Source organism: Neoarius graeffei, chromosome 17 (assembly GCF_027579695.1).
Source record: "Neoarius graeffei isolate fNeoGra1 chromosome 17, fNeoGra1.pri, whole genome shotgun sequence".
Lineage (NCBI taxonomy): Eukaryota > Metazoa > Chordata > Actinopteri > Siluriformes > Ariidae > Neoarius > Neoarius graeffei.
This window is the reverse complement of record NC_083585.1, coordinates 2,646,773-2,672,095: the sequence shown is the minus strand read 5'-3', so window position 1 is coordinate 2,672,095 and position 25,323 is coordinate 2,646,773. Positions and strand designations below refer to the sequence as shown.

General features: G+C 45.6%; 1 protein-coding gene across 1 annotated transcript in view; it reads right to left on the bottom strand.

Moving 5' to 3' along the window:
- The window catches only part of LOC132901307 (histone-lysine N-methyltransferase PRDM7-like), a 101,714-nt gene that overhangs the window by 43,912 nt on the left and 32,479 nt on the right, over positions 1 to 25,323 (bottom strand). Inside the window, exons 2-3 of the mRNA XM_060943614.1 lie at positions 16,311 to 16,482; positions 3,182 to 3,453 (exon numbers count right to left, since the gene is read on the bottom strand). Coding sequence (XP_060799597.1) covers positions 3,182 to 3,453; positions 16,311 to 16,482 — 444 coding nt within the window. The remainder of the gene's footprint in view (positions 1 to 3,181; positions 3,454 to 16,310; positions 16,483 to 25,323) is intronic.

The window sequence follows — 25,323 nt, the reverse complement described above, 5'->3', positions numbered from 1 at the left end:
TTCACTCTCACAACTTCTAAAACCAATACAATTAATCCCATTATACTTATAAAAGTAATTATTTAGGTACTCCTTAATGTAAGGAAAGTGATTTTTTATTTTTCTACATGGATTTGGAATTACTACACTAATTTCTAGACATGGGTCTAAAAAGACCCGCATTCGTTTATAATGGAAATGTAAGTTGTTGTTTTTTTTCCAGTTACAACTTCCACAATTATTATATTTTAAATAGGAAATGGATTAAAATGTCATAAATTAGGTAGTTTTCTATGTACAACACTATTATTTATTTTATATATTATAAACAAGCACAGACAAATAATTGATCTATTATTGCAGACATGGATCTAAAGTGACTCACATTAGGAACTAAAATATATTTGCAAGTGTTTCCAGTCAGGAACACAAATACTGCGGACCACTGTTGACCTGTTGATTGTGAAGAATCAGAACTTCAAAACTCCAAAATTACATGCCATCCGACTCCTGGGAGCGCTACAGTTCCACATTTGGTTTCTGTGGGGACATGACCATGGTGAGTTACGTCCCCAAGAAGAAAAAAGCTGTCGTTCTTCTCAGCACCATGCACGACGACACAGCAGTGGATGAAAGCATGAAAAAAAAGCCAGAGGTCATACAGTACTACAATAAAACCAAAGGAGGCGTGGATCTCATGGACCAAATGGTCCAAACATACACATCAAAGCGGCGAACAAGGAGGTGGCCTATGGTGCTCTGGCAAAATGTGGTTGATGTTGCTGCTCTGAATGCATTCAATGTTTTTACAGCACATCACCCTGATTATATGGGTGGTGTGCCAAATGCCCGACGCCTCTTCATCAAGGAATTGGCTCAAGAGCTAATCATGCCTCACATGAGGAGGCGACTGGAGACCAGTCTCCATCTGCAGAAGCATGTCATTCAGGCAATGGAGATGTGTGGCTTACAGAGGCAGTTCATCCAGCCACAGGAGCCAAACCGTGTCTTGCAGAGTAAGAGAAAGAGGTGCAGCCTGTGTCCCTCTGCGCGAGACAAAAAAAGTGTCTCACTCATGCTCCCGATGTGCACGGCCTGTGTGCAAAGAACACAAATTCACTCAGGTGATTTGTGAAATGTGCAAGAACTGAGAAAGCTGTAACAATGTAGGTCAATACTGACCTTTTCCCATGATTATATGCAGTTTTACTTAGTGTATTTACATACCAGGTCCGTTTTATAGTGGTTCACTGACATTATCAATTAACTGTTTAGTATTCATATTTTACAATCTCAGTCACAGTCATTTTACTGTTTTACATGTTTTATGTAAAACATTCAGAATTCATTCAGAATTCATTCAGAATTCATTCAGAATTACATAATCAGAATTATATTCATTCAGAATTATTTCTGAAAATGTCATTCAGAAAATAAGTTCTTGTTACAGTAAGTCTTTGAATAAACTCTTTTCATGCAATGCTCCGAGTCAATGTATTGTTTTATACTTTTAAATAATTTAAATATCATAAGTCAGATATGAAATAATTGTAATTTTGAATGATTAAATAAATTTTTGCCAAAGAAAATACTGCAAAGAACTGATCCTTGAACAGTATTACATAGAAAATGAAAGCGGGTCTTTTTAGATCCATGTGTCTAAATAATACATAATTATGTAAAATGTCTTCTACTTCAAAGAGTAACCATAAAGTATGAAAATTAAGTATTGGTGCTGGGAATAAATACTCCATAAATCATAAAAAGATGCATTATTGCATGAGGAATCAAGATCATTTTACAATATAGCTAAGAAAAACTAAGCCTTTGGTGAAATTGCATAGAAAATGAATACGGGTCTTTTTAGACCCATGTTATGCATTAAAGGGGTATTAACAAAAAAGGTATTTTTACGTAAAATGCAATGATGCCAAAAATGAAATGAAGCTTTCTAAGGGACATAAACAAGTCAATTGAGGAATTAATGGAGTGCTGAGCAAAAAAAATGTATTATGATAAAGATATAGAAAATTTAAAACTCTGCCGGGTCTATTTAGACCCATCTTATGCATTTTCACTGGGTTCTCTTTACCTACTTTTTGGATGTGTGTGAAAATCTGATGTTTTAGGTCATAATTATGCAGAAATATAGAAAATTCTAAAGGTTTCACAAACTTTCAAGTACCACTGTACATATCCAAATCAATCCTCACCAAACCGATGTTGAAATTATACGAGGGCAAGTCAAAAATTCTAAGACAAATGAAAAAAAATCTTTATTTATGAAAATAACAAAGCTATTTCTCTACATATCCTCCATTTAAGTCTAAACACTTCTGCAAGCGATGTTTTCATTGGAGAATTCCTTCTTTGTAGTCCTTTTTTGAATTCCTTTTGAAATTATAACATCTGTCTTAGAACTTTTTGACTTTTGTTTGCACTTGTGAATTCATGGAAATGAAACCGATTGCGTAAAAAGTCATACCAATTGCATACCCCAGCATCAAACCAACTCTCATTGTGGCAAATTGTGTGGCATCAAAAATCATCAGATCATTGGTGTGGTAAGAAATTTTATTTTAACTTTAGCATTAATTATAGCTAACAATATATGTTCAAATCCTGTAGTGTCATGCTTCTCTGTTTAGCCTTGACATTTAGAAAAGAAACAAGCTGCAAGTGTGAATGAATAAGTTCTTTGTTTTTGTGCACGTGTGAGAAGCTGCTACCGGGTTGTCGTGGATGCGGCAGAGTCAAGGAAATCTTGGGACAGTTTTTCTCAGCTGCAGTTGGGAAAACAGACTATTACAAAATGTTGATGGAAGCTATGATTATGACTAATATCTTGTGTAAGACAGGAAGCTGAACATGCCTAGAAGTAGATATGGGAGGACCTATGTTAGTGACTACCTGGGCTTGTGATTTTATGGGACTTTCATTAAATTATACAATAAATAAATACATTTGCTTGAGCATTATTCAGGTGTTACTCGTATTTCTATTATTAACAGGTGAATTTCCACCACACTGGCTAAAAGAATCGATGTAGGATCGCATTGTGATCAAACTTGTGATTTACACCACCACTCCACATATCAGTGACAAGAAGAAATTGATATCAATTGGAGCTACTTTCATCTAGTCATCATATTTTGTTTCTTAAAAATATACAATCTTCATAATAAATTTATGACAAACTCACAACCGAGGAGTCTCCACTGTTCCTGGCTTCCTCTCTGTTCACCAGCTCTCCCTGGCAGGGGCCGATGTGTGCACCTACTGGAACAGTCTGCCCCTTATTAAACACTCCCAGGCCTGCATCAGGAATACTGGACTTCTGGATTTCTAGCCCAGGAGGAAGAGTTTGTCTGGCTCGGTCAGGGACTCCCATGGGAACAGAAGTATCTGGGATGAAGAGGGGCGGTCCATGAACCTCACATTTGTTGAGGAAGAAGGATTTGCAAAATTCACAGTCTGGGAGTAGAGAAAACACAACAGGAAGAAATGAGGCCCAAATGTGTGTGTGTATGTATCTAAGACCACACACACACAGTACATTAGTCATGGATAAAAATTATCCTAAGAAAGCTTGCCAGTAAGGTTCACTGAGCAGCTGGTTGAGACTAGAGATGTCCGTCACGACTGAGATCTCACAGGAGTACACACAAGGTACACAAGTACGAATTGTTTTTACTTCCTTGTGGGCATAAACAAGTGGTCAGAAGCTTGCAGAGCAAAATAAAACAATGTTCATTAGCATGACTGTGGCACTATGTGATGTATTTACAGCATTCTTAGGACCTGCCTGGTCAGGGTCATGGTTGTTTTCAAAGAACTTGCTTATCTTTTGGGAAACAGAATATCCCAAATTTGTTATGAAATCACATGCAGGTACAAACAAAAATAACCGTCCACACAGTAAGTAAGTAAATTAATAAAATAGTCCAACGCACATCTCTGAGCTTGCTGACAATTCTGGTATTTCTAGGCCTAGGCATTTTTCCAATGCCATACATCTAGAATTCATATTTAATTTAAAAAAAAAAAAATTTCACACCTAGTGGCAATTTAAGCATAACCAATTTGCTGAAGGAGAAACCAGTGGGGGCGGCACGGTGGTGTAGTGGTTAGTGCTGTCGCCTCACAGCAAGAAGGTCCGGGTTTGAGCCCCGTGGCCAGCAAGGGCCTTTCTGTGCGGAGTTTGCATGTTCTCCCCGTGTCCGCGTGGGTTTCCTCCGGGTGCTCCGGTTTCCCCCACAGTCCAAAGACATGCAGGTAAGGTTAACTGGTGACTCTAAATTGACCGTAGGTGTGAATGTGAGTGTGAATGGTTGTCTGTGTCTATGTGTCAGCCCTGTGATGACCTGGCGACTTGTCCAGGGTGTACCCCGCCTTTCGCCCATAGTCAGCTGGGATAGGCTCCAGCTTGCTTGCGACCCTGTAGAACAGGATAAAGTGACTAGAGATAATGAGATGAGAAACGAGTGGACCCAGAGGAAGGAAGTGTAGGGTTTCTACACTGACGGGGGAGAACTTGAAAAACTTCATACAGACAGCAACCCAAGCTGAGAATCGAATCCAGGACCCTGGAGGTGCACCACTGTGATGCCCCTAAACCTGTATACAGATATTTGGACTCCTGTCCATCACACCCATCTGTGCTGATTGAGCATCCCATTCCAGGGGCATACTCTCTGTCCCCTATTAATCACAACCGACTGGGGTCTTCTGTGAGCTCATGCATGTGGGAAAGAGAGCACATGGCACTATCCTCTGGGTGCGTTTTACTATCCTGTGACGCAGCATGAGCTGCATTTGGAAAAGAGGAGGTTGATGGCTTTACATGCCTTGGAGGAAGCATGTGTTAGCCTTCGCTCACATGGTTAGAGAGACCTGGCTGGTGGATGGATACTAGCAGGTGACCACAATGGGGAGAAAATCTCATCTCATCTCATTATCTCTAGCCACTTTATCCTGTTCTACAGGGTCGCAGGCAAGCTGGAGCCTATCCCAGCTGACTATGGGCAAAAGGCGGGGTACACCCTGGACAAGTCGCCAGGTCATCACAGGGCTTGGGGAGAAAATGGGTGGAAAAAAAAAACTATAGTCTTCTCATGTGGTGAAGACGTTAAGACACATTTATTTAGCATTTATGGAAGGGGACCCAGGTATCTGTCAGTAAGTTTCCCAAGATGGAGGCGTCTTCAGGACAGAGGAGTTTGTGCTTTCTGGTTTCTCAGTCACACAACATCCCACGTTTTTTTTGTCTCAGAATATTATCAGCTGGAGAGAATGACATTCTATGTAAACAGAAACAAATAAAACATGCAATGTATCATTCATTCATAAATTAAAAATTGTAATTGTAAGCAAATCACTGTGGTATGAGGGGAATAATACACTTTGGGCCTTGCTGTCATATGAAAATAAACAAGACGAGAGAGTAATCTATATCCCCCACCCTACAGTGGTGCTTGAAAGTTTGTGAACCCTTTAGAATTGTCTATATTTCTGCATAAATATGACCTAAAACATCATCAGATTTTCACACAAGTCCTAAAAGTGGATTAGAGAACCCAGTTAAACAAATGAGACAAAAATATTATACTTGGCCATTTATTTATTGAGGAAAATGATCCAATATTACATATCTGTGGTAAAAGTATGTGAACCTTTGCTTTCAGTATCTGGTGTAACCCCCTTGTGCAGCAATAACTGCAACTAAACGTTTCCGGTAACTGTTGATCAGTCCTGCACACCGGCTTGGAGGAATTTTAGCCCATTCCTCCGTACAGAACAGCTTCAACTCTGGGATGTTGGTGGGTTTCCTCACATGAACTGCTCGCTTCAGGTCCTTCCACAACATTTTGGTTGGATTAAGGTCAGGATGTTGACTTGGCCATTCCAAAACATCAAATTTATTCTTATTTAACCATTCTTTGGTAGAAGGACTTGTGTGCTTAGGGTCATTGTCTTGCTGCATGCCACACCTTCTCTTGAGATTCAGTTCATGGACAGATGTCCTGACATTTTCCTTTAGAATTCGCTGGTATAATTCAGAATTCATTGTTCCATCAAATGATGGCAAGCCATTCTGGCCCAGCTGCAGTAAAACAGGCCCAAACCACCACCATGTTTCACAGATGGGATAAGGTTCTTCTGCTGGAATGCAGTGTTTTCCTTTCTTCAAACATAACGCTTCTGATTTAAACCACAAAGTTCTATTTTATTCTCATCCTTCCACAAAACATTTTGCTAATAGCCTTTTGGCTTGTCCATGTGATCTTTAGCATACTGCAGATGAGCAGCAATGTTCTTTTTGGAGAGCAGTAGCTTTCTCCTTGCAACCCTGCCATGCACACCATTGTTGTTCAGTGCTCTCCTGATGGTGGACTCATGAACATTAACATTAGCCAATGGCCTTCAGTTGCTTAGAAGTTACCCTGAGGTCCTTTGTGACCTCATCAACTATTACATGCCTTGCTCTTGGAGTGATCTTTGTTGGTCGACCACTCCTGGGAAGGGTAACAATGGTCTTGAATACCCTCTATTTGTACATAATCTGTATGACTGTGGATTGGAGGAGTCCAAACTCTTTAGAGATGGTTTTGTAACTTTTTCCAGCCTGATGAGCATCAGCAACGCTTTTTCTGAGGACCTCAGAAATCTCCTTTGTTCGTGCCATGATGCACTTCCATGTGTTGTGAAGATCAGACTTTGATAGATCCCTGTTCTTTAAATAAAACAGGGTGCCCACTCACACCTGATTGTCATCCAATTGATTGAAAACACCTGACTCTAATTTCACCTTCAAATTAACTGCTAATCCTAGAGGTTCACATACTTTTGCCACTCACAGATATGTAATATTAGATCATTTTCCTAAATAAATAAATGGCCAAGTATAATATTTTTGTCTCATTTGTTTAACTGGGTTCTCTTTATCTATTTTCTGGACTTGTGTGAAAATCTGATATTGTTTTATGTCATATTTATGTAGAAATAGAGAAAATTCTAAAGGGTTCACAAACTTTCAAGCACCACTGTATATACCAACTTTCAAGATATTACGCATCACATTTTTCAAGTTCTGCTGCAGGAAACAAACCCTGCCTCTTTACACTGACCTCAGCAGCCCATGGCATAAGCCTACCGGACCTTTGATCCAGGTGAGCTGAAAATTAAAATTTCTCACATTTTCTTAGTATCAAAAGGCACTACCTAATACTTAATAAAACATTACTTAAATCAACACATATACCAACTTTTAAGATCATACCGCTCATAGTCTCTCAAGTTAGTCTTAGGGGTAGGTTTTGTTTCCGGAGCAGAACTTGTAAACTAAGTCTAAAAATTTTTTCCATGGTAACATGAAAAATTTAAATTTCTTAAGCTGAAAAGGCACATCTACATCATCTTGTTAACATGTATACCAAGTTTCAAATCTGCATCATGAATAGTTTTGGATATGTGTGACCCTTCACTAGCAAACAACGGTTTAGAAATAAGGCACACAGGAACCCAAAAAACAGTGCTGAGAAAGTACAACTTCTTTATTAAAAAATAGGTTTAAAAGTATAAAATTTTAATCTTTAATATTCTCTTTTTATTATAAAAGCAACACCAATAATTTGGTTGCTCAAAACAAGACGCATGCAACTTGGCTTAGAGTACAGGGATAAAGAAAATCACAAAGAAGGGTAGAAATCTTCACTCACTGGTTACACACCCTTATTAGTTAAATTCACACCAGTCCATTAGTTCATAGCAATATGACCCAAAGTCAGATAAGAAACGTACACACTTAAGAGGATTCAAACCACTGCACACTGTATATCACTCTTGTTAGAACACAACAAACCCAGTGAGGATTCTCCCAAAACAAACAAATAAGCAAAGCAAATTCTATGCTCCCTGACCCCAGGGTAGTATAGAGCAGCTGCATATGCCAAGGCTAGATGGGCACTCAGTAAAATTCCTAACCGAGGAAACCGGCACGATCCAAGAAAACAACAAAATAATAAAAATATAAAACAAATGAAAGCAAAACAGTGACTATTAATGTTCTGCCACCACTGTACACCGTCCTAAAACACACATTGATACAATAAATACAAAAGAATGTGTCCTGAATGTGCTAAATGTTAATTTTTTTTTCTTAAGGCTCGTGGCCTACCTGCGCTATGGTGGCGTCGTGCCAATTAGCTTACTCCAGCTCCCGGCCCAACTTCCCCGCTGGTACGGCTTGCATCTACAACGCAATTCAATTTTGGCAAGGTTTACTGCCTACCACAAACAATATCGTACTGGCACAGCATCGATGTACGTGAAGGTGTAAGTGTGTGTGTGGTGTGCACGTGCATACCTGACCACACAAACCACCGAGGGCACACCGCATACATCTTATTGGCTTCTCTCGGATACCAGCTATACCTAAACAATTACGGTCATCAGTCCCGCATTCACCAACCCAGGTCTTACAAAACCCTTAATCAAATTACATAGCCTACTCACCAACAACCCTGCACGTTGATGGCTAGTAATTTCGCCTCACTGTTGGAGTAATATTTCGAAGCTTCAAAAGTTTCACTCGTAGTGTAACTGCAGACTTCTAGACCTCACCAGCCAACTTGACGATGGTGCCCTGGCGAATGCTACAACTCATGTACTGCAAACCGCTAATGAGACCAAACGATACTTTGGGACCCAATGCGGGATTTCAAAGGCTCTCTATGAGCGTCAAAGTTAAAGTCTCCCACTTACAGCTACTCCATTCTGCTGGTTACATCCACCCCCCCTTTAAAAAGTCACTGTCCCAGTGACATACATGAAGACTGCTGCCATGGTCTAAAATAGCACCCTACAAATCTACTGGACACCGGATGAGTTGCAACCCCAATGGACCCCGATGGTTGGGCCACTGGGCGGGGGAGATTGTAGGGGTTGGGATGGACACCTGCAGTCATTCGGGTTGACCGTCTGAGGATTGCTGGCGACTGGGATGACCGAGTCGTTAGTCCCCTATCCGGAGGGCCCGTTTCAGTTGGTTGGGTGGCCTCATGCTGCGTACATCCCCACCCTACATTGTTCTCACCAATGTGGGGTGAGGTTGCTGCCGAGCTTCTCTCTGGGGGTCTTCCTCTCTCGGACGTGACAGTGTTTGTACCAGGGGGACTCGTAATCTGGCCTGGCTGTGGAGGTTTTGCTGCTCATGATGGCGATCCGCCCCGCCGCATCGCCCACTGGCCCTCGTCCTCACCCTGGTCACTGCTATCGTCTTGGTTAGGACACTCTTGAGCTTCCGGGAGCTCCTGTTCCGAAAGAACGGCCAAGCTCTGGGGAAGGGTTTGTCCCGGAACTACTCTCAATTCACTCCTGTGCATGTTCTTTGCTGGGCCTTGGCCATCCATTGGGAGAATTGTGTAGACACGGCCAACATCATCCAGGCACTTCATCACCTTGTATTGGGTACTATCCCAGATGTCTTGGATCTTATTCCGGCCGGGGGCATGTCGCTTCCGGTAGACCAGGGTGCCCACAGGGAGTATCGGAGCAACTCTGGTTTGTTGCTGCTTTGCGCCGCTGCATGTTTGAGCTGTTTCTCCACACTGGCAAACGCGAACTGGAGGAATTCTTGTTGATCCTGCACCCATTCGCTGACAGAACCTTCTCCACAGCTTTCCTCTGCTGTTCCCAGGAGCGCATCTATTGGCAGCCGGGGCTTACGTCCGAACATCAACTCAAAGGGTGAATGGCCTGTTGACTGGTGCACGGTAGTATTGTACATGAACAATAGTCGCGGGAGATGTTGTGGCCATCTCCTCTTCTTATCAGGGGGCAGAGTTTGTAGGAGGTCATGCATGGTCCGATTAAACCTTTCGCATTGTCCATTGCCTTCGGGGTGATATGGAGAGGTCCGGCTCTTCTCCACACTGTACACTTTACACAGGGCCTTCAGCATCTCCCCCTCAAAATTGCGACCTTGGTCCGAATGCAGCCATTGGGGAATCCTGTAGGTGTAAAGCCACTTCTCAAGGAGCACACGCACTACGGTGCCGGCCGTCTGATCAGGTGTTGGAAACGCCTGTGTGAACTTAGAGAAGACATCGGTGATTACTAGGACGTTTTCTCGTCCATCCATTGCTCGATCCAATACCGTGAAGTCATTGGCTACAATTTCTAATGGCTTTGAGGCCAGCAGTGAGCCAGGGAAGGTCCTCACCTTAGGATGGACCGCTTTTGCTGTTCCACAACGAGAGCACTGTTGACACCACTCTTCTATCTCCCTTCTCATCTGTGGCCAGTAGCACCTTCATCGGACCAGATGGGTAGTTCATTCACACCCCTGATGACCGTGGTTGTCATGGAGAGCCGTTAACACTTCAGTCTTCAACACCTCAGGTAGTAATAGCTGCAGCACTTCAGTCCTCTCTCCGGGCATATGGGTGTGCCGGTACAGTATTCCACCCCGGTCTCTGATGTTCTTCCATTGTTTCAGTAGTTCTAAGACTGGCTTCGTCTCTGTGACTCATTCTTCTGCTGAAGGAGGATGGCCTCGCTGCCAGTAGACCAAAAAGGCGCGAATGGTGGGGTCTGCTGCTTGTAATGCCAGCAGGTCCACTTCCTGGCGCACCAGGAAGGCATCAATTGCAGAGACCAAGCTTGGACATGGCAGCATCATGGAACGTCCCCTTCGGGGTATAGGGACAGCTACTCCTGAAGCCACTTCTCCTATGGCCACCGGACCAGGATAATCACTCAGCCAAGATAGCACGTCTGCATTCTGGTTAGCACCCCCAGGGCGGTATTTGATCTCGAAATAAAACAGGGCAAGTTGTGAGGCCCAACGCTGCTCTACAGCTCCAAGTTTGGCAGTTTGGAGGTAGCTCAGGGGGTTATTATCGGTGAAGACGGTAAACTTGGTGCCCAACAGATATTCTCTGAATTTTTCGGAGACAGCCCATTTTAACCCCAAGACCTCCAATTTCATTGAACTGTAATTAAGCATATTACATTCTGTTGCGTGGAGCCCTCTACTGGCATAGGTGACAGGTCTTTTCTTCCCGTCCTGTTCTTGAGAGACAGCACCGCACCGAGTCCAGAGTGGCTTGCATCGACCTCTAGAATGAACGGTTTGGTGAAGTCAGCATATGCCAGCACTGGTGCAGTTATCAACTTCTCCTTCAGGGTGTGAAATGCCTCGCCACATGCCTTGTCCCATCTTCCCTCCAGGCTGATTGGGCCTGGCCTCTTCTTACCATCCTGGAGGGTGGCCACCAACCGATGTAGTGGTGCGGCGTGTTTTGTGAACTCTGCCACGAATCTGCGATAATATGATGCAAAGCCTAGAAAGGAGCGCAATTCTCTCACCGTTCTTGGCTGCTTCCACTCAGCCACTGCCCGGATTTTCTCTGGGTCAGTCGCAACCCCAAGGGGAGAGATCACATGGCCTAAGTAGCGGACCTCAGTCTGGAAGAAGTGGCACTTATCTAGTTTCAGCTTCAGATTGTACTTCTGTAATCTTCCCAGCACCATTTGCAGGCATTGTAAGTGCGTTTCAAAAGAGGAGAAGATTACGGTGTCATCTAAGTACAATAAGAGGGAATTAAAGCGCTCATCTCCAAATATTCGCTCCATTAGACATTGAAATGTACTTGGTGAGTTACAAAGTCCGAATGCATACGGTTGAATTTGAATAGGCCGAAGGGTGTGCAGAACGCCGTCTTCTGTTTGTCCTTTTCAGCCATTGGAATCTGATTATACCCAGCTGTTAAGTCTAGAGTGGAGAACAACGTTGCACCCGCCAATGCATCCAGGGATTCTTCTATCCGTGGTAAGGGATAGGCATCTTTCCTGGTCTTTGCATTTAATTGGCGATAGTCCACACATAGTCGAATGGATCCATCCTTTTTCTGTACCACTACTATTGGGGCAGAGTAGGGGCTGCAGCTCACCCGGACAATGTCTCTCTCCAACAGGTCTTGGATATGAGCCTTAACTTGCTCGTATTGGGATGGTGGGAGCCTACGGTAGCGTTGTCGTACTGGTGTTTCATCGACTACGGGGATCTCGTGCTCTATTAAGCTAGTGCAACCAACATCACCCTCCCCCTGACTAAACACTGTGCTATACTGCTGGAGCAGTACTTTCCCTTCTTCTTGTTGGTCAGGAGACAAGGCTGGCCAGGACAAGTGAGACAGGTCGAGAGCATTCTGTTCTACACTCAACGATCGTACAACTGCCACACACCCACCATTATCTGTCTTTTCTTCAAATGTTAAGACTTGGCTGTTTATTTGTTTGGTGACACAAAAGAGTTGACCCAGCATGGTATGAGATGGAAGCCACACATCTCTGGTTTCGACATTGACCACCGGCACTGATATCTCTCCCTGATGCAAAGATACCAAAGCCCTAGACATTAGGATGCCAGGAGGAAGACAAGTATCTGTAGGTTCAAATAAAACAGCATTAGCCAAGGGCCCTATGTGCTGGTTGCCTCTGGCTGAAACTAGCTTAACAGAGCCAGCTGGAATACACACAGAAGCGCGCCCCGCTACTTTAACTCCCCCCAGACACCCGGTAGGTGGCAAACAATCCCACTGATGACATTCTGTAAATGCTTGCTTCCACACCTCCCCTGCCACCTGGACAGTAGGAGCTTGAAACAAAGCAGAGCCATACTGTTGAAACAGTTTGTTGTAACACTGGCTAATTACATTCATCCCCCATAGCCCTGGTACTCTAGACTTTTGTGTTTTTGTGTAAGGGTCACTCGAGTCTTGAACTACAAGAACACCCATGTTCGTAAGTGTTCTACCCAGGATGTGGATGTCCACCTCCAAGTACCCCAAATACAGAATTTGTAACCCATTGGCTGCTCTAAGTTGAAGCCAGCGACATGGTTGGAGCTGTCCCGACAATGACTGAAAGTGTTTGTGAAAGAACTCTGCTGTAAGTGTTGTCACCATCGAACCAGTGTCTAGTAAACATGGAACAGTAGTCTCATGCATTACAACTTCTACCACTGGACACTCCCCCATAAGCTTACTGAGAGAAGTTAAAGGTACGGTTGAGCCGATGTTACCCGTTTCTGGTGTGTGGCTCGCTACACCAGTGGGGACTAGTTTCCCTGAATGTCTGCTGTGTTAGCTCCCACACCCCCCTGTGGAATGGATGTTCGGCTGTCCTTGTAGCACTACTTGGCCCCCGCCCACTCCGACAAACTCTTGCAATATAGCCAACTTGATTACACCTCAAGCAGATGGGCTTCCCTGTTGGGTCGTAGCTGTAAATTTTAGCTGGTCTACTCATGGCTGCTGCTGTAGTCTGAGGGTGTGTGTTAGTCAGAGCAAAATGTTTCAACAAAAGATCTAGTTGAGCTTGTTGTTTACAAAGGGTCTCTTTCAACTCTAACCAGTCATTAGAGGGCTTAGTCATTACAGTTTGACTATCCACTTTACACTCACCCATCACCTCTGCTTGAGTATCACAGGAGTATGCACGGGCCCGAGGGGCACCAACATGTTCACCTTCTTCCACCCATCGGATGGCTTCACTACGGATGGCTAGAAAGGAAGCATTAGGATTAAGTCGCAATGATCGTTTTAGTTCTCTTCGAAGCATGCTATCTCTAACGTGTTCTATGAATTGGTCCCGTACCAGATGGTCACTATTAGCAATAGCTGTGGGACTTCTACGTTTAATAACCTCCATTAAAGACAGCAATGCATGTGAGAATTCTCTTAACGACTCCCCCTCCAACTGTCTCCTTTGAAAAAACTGTTTCTGTAATCCAATATATGACTGTGAACAGCCGTATAGTTCTAGCAAGATGTCAAAGATTCGGTTGTAGTCTTTTCTATCTGCCACAGGGCGGAATTTGATTTCAGTTTTTGCTTCACCATCTAGATGGTCATAAACAAACAATGCTTGTTCTGAGGGAGGCATGTGGTGACTTTCCAAGGACCTGCGCATCTCCTCAACCCAATCTTCAATTGTCAACCCTTCTGAGGAGTTGCCCAAAAACCTAGGGCATTTCCTCTCCCTTGGTATGAATACATATCGGTCTGAACCAGGATTACGAGTGTCAGTTAAGTTGCTGGGGCCAGCCTGCTGTGATGAATTACTAGCAGATTCTGACCTAGAAGTAGCACTAGCTTCAGAGGCTCTCAGCCGATCATTGTCAGCCTGAAGTTGTTGCACACGTTCAGTCAAAAGTCTTAGTTGTTCTTCCATATTAACTGGGTCAGACATGGTTACCAAGCCAGTTATTCACCCACTAAACTTGCAGGCAGTCCTCCTCCAGTCGTCCTTAATAGCGCTGCCCTTCAGTCAATAGCCACTGTTTGCTTAATACAAACCAATGGAACGAAACAAAAACACTGAGTGCCACCAATATACAAAGACTAAGCCAACTGTAGGTGCCCGTTGTCCTATCTCAGCACAGAAAAATAGCCGACTACGCCATTTGTGACCCTTCACTAGCAAACAACGGTTTAGAAATAAGGCACACAGGAAACCAAACAGTGCTGAGAAAGTACAACTTCTTTATTAAAAAATAGGTTTAAAAGTATAAAATTTTAATCTTTAATATGCTCTTTTATTATAAAAGCAACACCAATAATTTGGTTGCTCAACACAAGACACATGCAACTTGGCTTAGAGTACAGGGATAAAGAAAATCACAAAGAAGGGTAGAAATCTTCACTCACTGGTTACACACCCTCATTAGTTAAATTCACACCAGTCCATTAGTTCATAGCAATATGACCCAAAGTCAGATAAGAAACGTACACACTTAAGAGGATTCAAACCACTGCACACTGTATATCACTCTTGTTAGAACACAACAAACCCAGTGAGGATTCTCCCAAAACAAGCAAATAAGCAAAGCAAATTCTATGCTCCCTGACCCCAGGGTAGTATAGAGCAGCTGCATATGCCAAGGCTAGATGGGCACCCAGTAAAATTCCTAACCAAGGAAACCGGCACGATCCAAGAAAACAACAAAATAATAAAAATATAAAACAAATGAAAGCAAAACAGTGACTATTAACGTTCTGCCACCACTGTACACCGTCCTAAAACACACATTGATACAATAAATACAAAAGAATGTGTCCTGAATGTGCTAAATGTTAATTTTTTTTTCTTAAGGCTCGTGGCCTACCTGCGCTATGGTGGCGTCGTGCCAATTAGCTTACTCCAGCTCCCAGCCCAACTTCCCCGCTGGTATGGCTTGCATCTACAACGCAGTTCAATTTTGGCAAGGTTTACTGCCTACCACAAACAATATCGTACTGGCACAGCATCGATGTACGTGGAGGTGTAAGTGTGTGTGTGGTGTGCGCGTGCATACCTGACCACACAAACCACCAAGGGCACACCGCATACGTCTTATTGGCTTCTCTCAGATACCAGCTATACCTAAACAATTATGGTCATCAGTCCCGCATTCACCAACCCAGGTCTTACAAAACCCTTAATCAAATTACATAGCCTACTCACCAACAACCCTGCACGTTGAAGGCTAGTAATTTCGCCTCACTGTTGGAGTAATATTTCGAAGCTTCAAAAGTTTCACTCGTAGTGTAACTGCAGACTTCTAGACCTCACCAGCCAACTTGACGATGGTGCCCTGGCAAATGCTACAACTCATGTACTGCAAACCGTTAATGAGACCAAACGATACTTTGGGACCCAACGCGAGATTTCAAAGGCTCTCTATGAGTGTCAAAGTAAAAGTCTCCCACTTATAGCTACTCCATTCTGCCGGTTAAACATGCTCCAGAAACAAACATTGCTCTTCGAAATTAAGTCAAAATCTATTTTATGTAAAAATCTGAAAAATCCTTTTTTTTTTTCAAAAATCCAAAATAGCAAAAGGGACCATCTCTCATGTAGCTTGATATGTATACAAAGTTTCATGAAGATTTTCAGTAGTTTTAAAAAGATATAGCCTGGAAACGAAAACGTGACTGGACGGACAGAACCCGTTTCTATATCCCCCGGCATAGATTTTTATCTAACAGCATGACGCATCATGTGCTACTCCACACTTTTTTATTCGGGTTAACATCAATTTGTAAATGACAAATGTATTTTAAATAAGTAAATAAATAAAATCCTTGCTACCATATTAAAATGTGAATTGTTTATAGTGTATCAATAAAAATATCAATTGTCACAATGTGTTGATTAAATAATCCGAGACTGAGGCTACATCCCAAATGTACTGTATTGCACTTTTAGTGCACCAGATAGCATGTAGGGTAAAGAATAAACAAACAGTGAGTGTTACTGAGCACCAAAGTGGCCTGATGTCTTACAGAGGTAGTCTTTATTGTCAGGATCTTCCACTTTAACAGAGAGACCTTCAGGTGGGTTGTCGAGGTCATCTCTATGGTTGTAGATTTTCAGCTCCAGTGTCTCCTCTTTCTTCACACGGACCTCTGACGTCCCTCCAGCCATGGATGTCTTGGTTTTCATGTCCTCACACAGCTAAAGATCAAACAACAAATCTGTTAGGGCGGGACGGTATCCAACCCACTCGGGAAGGTGCTGCTCTCATTTCTTGCAGCATCGCTCATAGAAAAGGCCTAGTTAATCTGTGACAATCCAGAGCCAAGGCCAGGGAGCAGACGAACAGGCTAAACCGACTGTCTGCTACCTGCACAGAGTCGTCACTCAGGGTCCACTACATCAAGACTGTATCTGTTCCCCAAGCTATACAAAAAAGTTTAAATACTCAGAGTTTGTTCTAGTAATCTAATCAATATAAAATTAAATCATACTGACTGCACAGTCACTGCCAGCACCTTTGATCTAAAGAACTATTAGAATTATTAAATATTAGCTCTCATGTCTGAAGCACTAACTGTTAATGAACTTATTACAGATCAGAAGTTTAATGTACTGTGTTTAACAGAAACATGGATGTGGCAGCGGGGGCGTGGTCAAGCGCAGGTCTGTGACAGGAGGGCAGAGTCAGGGAAGGTAAGTGGCAGAATCACGACACCTGATGTCAATTAACCTGTGTTTGTGTGTGTCTTCCCAGTGACCATGCCCTATTTAAAGAGGGAGAGCTGAGAGCAGAGGAGAGCTCATCCCCAAACAAGACGCCAGTTGTGTGTGCGTCTATAGCAGTAAAGATTGTTACACTGAAAAGTAGAGCAATAAATGCTATTTTTGAACCCGATCTCTGTCCTGCCATCCTCTGTGCTCCATCCACCCATACGAACTGCTACAGTGGTGCCAAAACCCGGGACAGTGGAGCACCAGCCGAGCAGCCCCATGGAGTCCTCCCTGTTCGTCGACCTGGTCCACGCCCTCGCCACGGCCCAGCAAAGCCAGCACCAGGCACTCGTCACCCTCCGGAAGGAGTAAGAGCGGCACTTCGAGGCCCTGGTGCTGGCCCAACAAGAAGATCGCGAGGCGTTCCGGCACCTCCTCGCGTCGGCGGGGTCCACCAGCGCTCCTACCACAGGCCCGTCTCCCCTCACCATCACCAAGATGGGACCACAGGACGACCCCGAGGTGTTCATCACGCTCTTTGAGCAAGTTGCCAAAGCCTCGGGGTGGCCGATGGAGCAGCGCGCGGTGTGTCTCCTCCCCCTGCTAATGGGAGAGGCACAGCTGGCCGCGCTACAGCTCCCTGCCGACTGCCGGCTGGCCTATGCGGACCTCCGCCGGGCCATCCTCCAGTGCGTGGGGCGCACCCCAGAACAGCAGCGCCAGCGCTTCCGCGCGTTGCGCTTGGAGGAAGTCAGCCGGCCGTTCGCGTTTGGCCAGCAGCTCCGGGACGCCTGCTGGCAGTGGTTGAGGGCCGACAACCGTGATGCTGAGGGAATCATCGACCAGGTGGTGCTGGAACAATTCATCGCTCGCTTGCCAGCAGGAACCGCAGAGTGGGTCCAGTGCCACCGCCCGGCGTCGCTGGATCAGGCAGTCGAGCTGGTGGAGGACCATTTGGTGGCTGTCCCAGTGGCAGGACAGCAGACGGCATCATCTCTTCTCTCCTCTCTCTCCCCCTCCTCCTGTGTCCCGTCCTCACCCCATTCCCCCACCGCGGAGGCGGGGGCCGGCACCACCCCAGCCGGCCCGCCGCACCCGCGATGCCCTCCTGTTTCTCCCTTCTGCGTCTGTCTCTCCCCCACCTCAGGTGAGTGAGCCCCAGAACACCGGTGCAGAGGGAAAGCCCGGGCCGGTTTGCTGGCGCTGCGGGGAGCCAGACCACCTTCAACAGCAGTGCACGGCGATGGAAGTGGGCGTGGTGGTTCAGACCCCTGATGCGCCAGAGGCTGCCCTCGATCGGGCCGGAGCGTATTGCATACCGGTGAGTATCCAAGGGGATACATATCAGGCGTTGGTGAATTCTGGTTGTAACCAGACCTCAATTCACCAAAGCCTGGTGCAAAATGAGGCATTGGGGGGAGCACAGGGGGTGAAGGTGTTGTGTGTGCATGGGGATGTTCACAGCTACCGTTTGGTGTCGGTCCACATTTTTTTCCGAGGGGAAAAATTTACAGTGAAGGCGGCGGTTAATCCTCGCCTTACATGCTCTATAATTTTGGGGACTGATTGGCCGGGATTTCGGGATTTAATGACATGCTTAGTAAAGAGTGGGTCCTGCCATTTGACAGGGGGAGGTCCCAGTGTCGCTTTGGCAGGAGCAGCTGTCACAGGGCCGTCTACGTCATCTCCGCGCCAGAGTGAGGAGCCGCAGGCTCCTCCTCTCTCTATTGGGGAATCCCTCGCGGATTTCCCATTAGAACAATCGCGAGACGAGACTCTGCGACATGCGTTTGACCAAGTGAGAGTAATCGATGGTCAAACGCTCCAGCCGAACGCCACCCCGTCCTTCCCCTACTTCGCGATTATGAAGGATAGGTTATACCGAGTGATGCAGGACACTCAAATTAAAGAGTGAGTCACGCAGCTTTTAATTCCAAAGAGCCACCGGGAATTGGTATTCCAGGTGGCTCACTTTAATCCCATGGCTGGACACTTAGGGCAGGATAAGACACTAGCCCGAATAATGGCCTGATTCTATTGGCTGGGGATTCACGGCGATGTTCGTAGGTGGTGTATGGCATGCCGCGAATGCCAGTTAGTAAATCCAGTGGCCATTCCAAAAGTGCCTTTGCGCCCTCTTCCATTAATCGAGACCCCGTTTGAGAGAATTGGGATGGATCTCGTCGGACCATTAGATCGGTCAGCACGAGGGTACCGCTTTATATTAGTTCTGGTGGACTATGCAACGCGATACCCAGAAGGAGTGCTTCTGCGCAATATCTCAGCACGCAGTATTGTTGAGGCACTCTTCCGTGTCATCTCCCGAGTCGGAATCCTGAAAGAGATTCTGACTGATCAAGGCACTACAATTATGTCACGAACACTGCGTGAACTGTATGGGTTATTGGGGATTAAGCCAATCTGCACCAGTGTGTATCACCCACAAACGGACGGTTTAGTGGAACGGTTCAACCGCACCCTCAAAAATATCATTAAAAAATTCGTAAGTGAGGACGCATGTAATTGGGATAAGTGGCTCAAGCCCTTGTTGTTCTCAGTGCGAGAGGTTCCCCAAGCCTCCACGGGGTTCTCCCCGTTCGAATTATTATATGGGCATAAGCTGCGCGGCATCCTAGACATGCTGCGGGAAAATTGGGAGGAGGGACCTTCACAAAGCAAGAACGAAATCCAATACATTATGGACCTGCGCGCAAATCTCCACACACTCACCCACCTAACCCAGGAGAATTTGCGGCAGGCCCAGGAACGACAAGCCCACCTGTACAACACGGGTACGCGCCTTAGGGAGTTCACACAGGGAGATAAGGTACTTGTACTGTTGCCCACGTCGAGCTCCAAATTGATCGCCAAGTGGCAAGGACCCTTTGAGGTCACACGGCGAGTCGGGGATGTCGACTATGAGGTAAGGCGAACGGACAGGGGTGGGGCGCTACAGATTTACCACCTCAATCTGCTTAAACTCTGGAATGAGGAGGTCCCCGTGGCGTTGGTGTCGGTGGTTCCGGAGAAGGTGGAGCTGGGGCCAGAGGTTCAAAAAGGGGCATTGACATCACGTACCTCTCCGGTCCCCTGTGGAGACCACCTCTCCCCGACCCAACTCACGGAGGTCGCCCAGTTGCAGACCGAGTTTTCGGATGTGTTCTCACCCCTGCCCAGTCGCACTAACCTCATAGAGCACCACACAGAGATGCCCCCGGGGGTAGGAGTGTGTAGCCGCCCTTACAGACTACACGAACACAAAAAAAAAGGTGGTTCGGGAGGAACTTGAGACCATGCTCGAAATGGGCATCATCGAGGAGTCCCACAGTGACTGGAGCAGCCCGGTGGTCTTGGTACCCAAGGCCGATGGGTCGGTCCGGTTCTGTGTGGACCACAGGAAAGTCAATGCGGTGTCTAAATTCGATGCGTACCCAATGCCTCGTATTGATGAGTTGCTCAATCAACTTGGCACGGCTTGCTTTTATTCTACACTGGATTTGACGCAGGGATATTGGCAGATCCCCTTGACTCCCCTATCCCGAGAAAAAACGGCCTTTTCCACACCATTTGGTTTACACCAATTCATCACCCTTCCATTTGGGCTGTTTGGGGCGCCCGCTACGTTTCAGCAGCTGATGGATAGAGTCCTCCGTCCCCACGCCACTTATGCGGCTGGGTATCTAATGACCCTTTTCCACTACCCTTTTTCAGCTCACTTCAGCTCGCTTCAGCTCACTTCAGCCCGACACGGCTCGCGTTTCGACTACCAAAAACCAGCACGACTCGGCTCGCTTCAGCCCTGCTTAGCCCCTAAAACTTGCACCATTTTGGAGTGGGGCTGAAGCGAGCCAAGCCGTGCCTAGTGAGGTTGGGGGCGTGAGCAGACACTCCCCTGTGCACTGATTGGTGAGGAGGCGTGTCCTCACATGCCCACACAAACCCCGCGAGCGCGCTGGGATCTGTAAACACCGCAAACCCGGAAGAAGAATAATTACGAATTACGAGAATTTCTGAAGCCTTATGCGCCTCGCCTCATCTATACGCTCTTGCCAGTATCTGTTGGCGTTGTCGGTGACAACAAGCCACAGCACCAAGACTAGCAACACTAACGACTCCATGTCCTCCATGTTTATTGTTCACTATTCGGGTCGTGAGACTACCGCTTAAAAGCTCACTGAATCAGTGACATACAGAGCATCGTGGACGAGTTCGCGGAGCGCAAGGCTCATCGTATGCCCTTCAAATAATGCGCGCAGTAGGCTATTGATGTTTTATTATGAGCCATGTACAGTATGTCACCTAATGTTTTTTTGTTTCTGAGTTACATGTTCGTTTGAAGGACTTAATGTACAAAATAACATAGTTGCACCCCGTAGTGTTGAAATTGGTAAACACAGTGCATTCAGTGAGGTTTGCACCGCCCTCCTTTTATTTCTGACTCTTCCTGTCACCGTTGCAACCTCTGAGCGCTCATTCGTATGCCCTTCAAATAATGTGCGCAGTATAGGCTATTGATGTTTTATTATGAGCCATGTACAGTATCCTAATGTTTTTTGTTTCTGAGTTACATGTTCGTTTGAAGGACTTGATGTACTAAATAACATAGTTGCACCCGGTAGTGTTGAAATTGGTAAACACCGCAGTTGCGGACATTTTGTAGCCTAAAATGATGCTATGATAAGCTTTAATAAAGGGCCCGGTCATTTGCCCCGCCCCCGGCCCGGCTCTGACTTGTTCCGCCACTGTCACTGATGTCACTGTTTGCGCTGCTTAACGACATCACGTGACGTCCACCCACTTTCGCTAACTCCACCCAATGTGTCCACCCACTTCCAGCCAGCACGGTTCAGCGCGGTTGTAGTCGAAATGCAACTCCAACAGCCCCGCTCAGCTCGACTCAGCTCGACTCAGCACGGCACGGCTCAGCCGCGTTTGTAGTGGAAAAGCGGCATAAATGATATTATCATCTATAGTAATGACTGGCCGAGGCACCTTGAACATCTGAAGGCCGTCCTAAGGTCGCTGAGGCAAGCGGGGCTCACAGCCGACCCAAAGAAGTGTGCGATTGGGCGGGTGGAAGTACAATATCTGGGCTTCCACTTGGGCAACGGGCAGCGTTAATAAGACGGCAGCGATTGTGGCCTGCCCGAGGCCCAAGACCAAAAAGGGGGTGAGACAGTTCCTGGGGCTGGCTGGCTATTACCGTAGGTTTATACCTAATTATTCGGACGTCACCAGCCCGCTGACTGATCTCACTAAAAAGGGGGCCCCAGATCCGGTCCAGTGGATGGAGCAATGCCAGCGGGCTTTTTCAGAGGTAAAGGCTGCACTGTGTGGGGGGCCACTTCTACACTCCCCTGACTTTTCTCTCCCCTTTGTGTTGCAGACCGATGCGTCGGACAGAGGGCTGGGGGCAGTTTTGTCCCAGGAAGGGGAGGGGGAGGATCGGCCCATCCTCTACATCAGTAGGAAGCTGTCAGTGCATGAGGGGCGCTACAGGACCATTGAAAAGGAGTGTCTGGCGATCAAGTGGGCAGTCCTCGCCCTCCGTTACTACCTGCTGGGGTGCCCTTTCACCCTCTGTTCAGACCACATGCCCCTCCAGTGACTCCACCGCATGAAGGATGCCAACGCGCAGATCACCCGTTGGTATCTAGCACTACAACCCTTCAACTTTAAGGTGGTCCACAGGCCGGGGGTGCAGATGGTCGTGGCAGACTTCCTCTCCCATCAAGGGGGGGGGAGTCGGCTGTGGGCTGGATGGCTGCCCGGCCTGAGTCGGGCGGTGGGGGTATGTGGCAGCGAGAGCGTGATCAAGCGCCGGTCTGTGACAGGAGGGCGGAGTCAGGGAAGGTAAGTGGCAGAATCACTACACCTGATGTCAATTAACCTGAGTTTGTGTGTGTCTTCCCAGTGACCGCGTCCTATTTAAAGAGGGAGAGCTGAGAGCAGGAGAGCTCATCCCCGAACAAGACGCCAGTCGTGTGTGCGTCTATAGCAGTAAAGATTGTTACACTGAAAAGTAGAGCAGTAAATGCTATTTTTGAACCCGATCCCTGTCCTGCCGTCCTCTGTGCTCCACCCACCCATACAAACTGCTACAATGGATTAAACCAAATGAGTCTGTAGCATTAAAGAAAACTAGTCCTCCTGGAAACAGTTATATACACCAGCCTCACCTAACTGGCAGAGGAGGCGGCAGAGTTATTTATAATGATTATCTTAGGCATAACACAAAAACCTGGACAATTAATATGAAGAACTTCAAACTTATTGAATTCATGTTATGCATTACAGTTAAATTACGTTAAAGATTGCATTTGGTACACATCTGCACCATCCTGAAAGTTCTGAACCGAAACAGGCCAGTATGAATACATGCATTATTACACCCCTACAAGAGGGTAAACAGCAGGAGACAGACATAAGGAACTGTTGCCTCCAATCAGCCACACCTGGTCCTTTCCTGGCCAGGTATTTATCATCCCCCTGAACACAATACCCTCCAGGCCTGTAGAGGGTGCACACACACAAACGGTTAATACTGGCTCCAACACGCATCACTACCCACAGTGTGGACAGAGTTCCTCTCACAGTAATCTCCAAAAACACCAGCACATTCTCACAGGAGAGAAGCCGATTCACTGCTCACAGTGTGGAAAGACATTTACTTATTCAGTAACATTTCAGACCCACAATTGCACCAACTCTGAGAGATTGCATGATTTAAAGTTGTCATATTAAATATAGGGCAGCACGGTGGTGTAGTGGTTAGCGCTGTCGCCTCACAGCAAGAAGGTCCGGGTTCGAGCCCTGTGGCCAGCGAGGGCCTTTCTGTGCGGAGTTTGCATGTTGTCCGCATGGGTTTCCTCCGGGTGCTCCGTTTTCCCCCACAGTCCAAAGACATGCAGGTTAGAATGAATGAATTTATTTATTTTCGAACATCTATAAAAAAACGTAACTATTTGTACATGCAAAAGAAAGAAAACGAGAAATTAAAAAAATAAAATAACAAAGAGCTAAGACATTACAAAACACTGCACATTGTTCGAAAAAGGAGTGGGAAGAAGTACAATACTTTTTTAATTTCCCACCCCTTTTTAACTTCCCCGAAATCCTAACTACATTAATACACCTATAAAGATACATACCATATATATACTTCATGAATATCTATATAAATATATAATTACAAAAATATATATATACTACAACCCCGATTCCAAAAAAGTTGGGACAAAGTACAAATTGTAAATAAAAACGGAATGCAATAATTTACAAATCTCAAAAACTGATATTGTATTCACAATAGCACATAGACAACATATCAAATGTCGAAAGTGAGACATTTTGAAATTTCATGCCAAATATTGGCTCATTTGTAATTTCATGACAGCAACACATCTCAAAAAAGTTGGGACAGGGGAAATAAAAGACTGGAAAAGTTAAAGGTACAAAAAAGGAACAGCTGGAGGACCAAATTGCAATTCATTAGGTCAATTGGCAATAGGTCATTAACATGACTGGGTATAAAAAGAACATCTTGGAGTGGCAGTGGCTCTCAGAAGTAAAGATGGGAAGAGGATCACCAATCCTCCTAATTCTGTGCCAACAAATAGTGGAGCAATATGAGAAAGGAGTTTGACAGTGTAAAATTGCAAAGAGTTTGAACATATCATCTACAGTGCATAATATCATCAAAACATTCAGAGAATCTGGAAGAATCTCTGTGCGTAAGGGTCAAGACCGGAAAACCATACTGGGTGCCCGTGATCTTCGGGCCCTTAGACGGCACTGCATCACATACAGGCATGCTTCTGTATTTGAAATCACAAAATGGGCTCAGGAATATTTCCAGAGAACATTATCTGTGAACACAATTCACCATGCCATCTGCTGTTGCCAGCTAAAACTCTATAGTTCAAAAAAGAAGCCATATCTAAACATGATCCAGAAGCGCAGACGTCTTCTCTGGGCCAAGGCTCATTTAAAATGGACTGTGGCAAAGTGGAAAACTGTTGTGGTCAGATGAATCAAAATTTGAAGTTCTTTATGGAAATCAGGGACGCCGTGTCAGTCGGACTAAAGAGGAGAAGGACAACCCAAGTTGTTATCAGCGTTCAGTTCAGAAGCCTGCATCTCTGATGGTATGGGGTTGCATTAGTGTGTGTGGCATGGGCAGCTTACACATCTGGAAAGACACCATCAATGCTGAAAGGTATATCCAGGTTCTAGAGCAACATATGCTCCCATCCAGACGACGTCTCTTTCAGGGAAGACCTTGCATTTTCCAACATGACAATGCCAAACCACATACTGCATCAATTA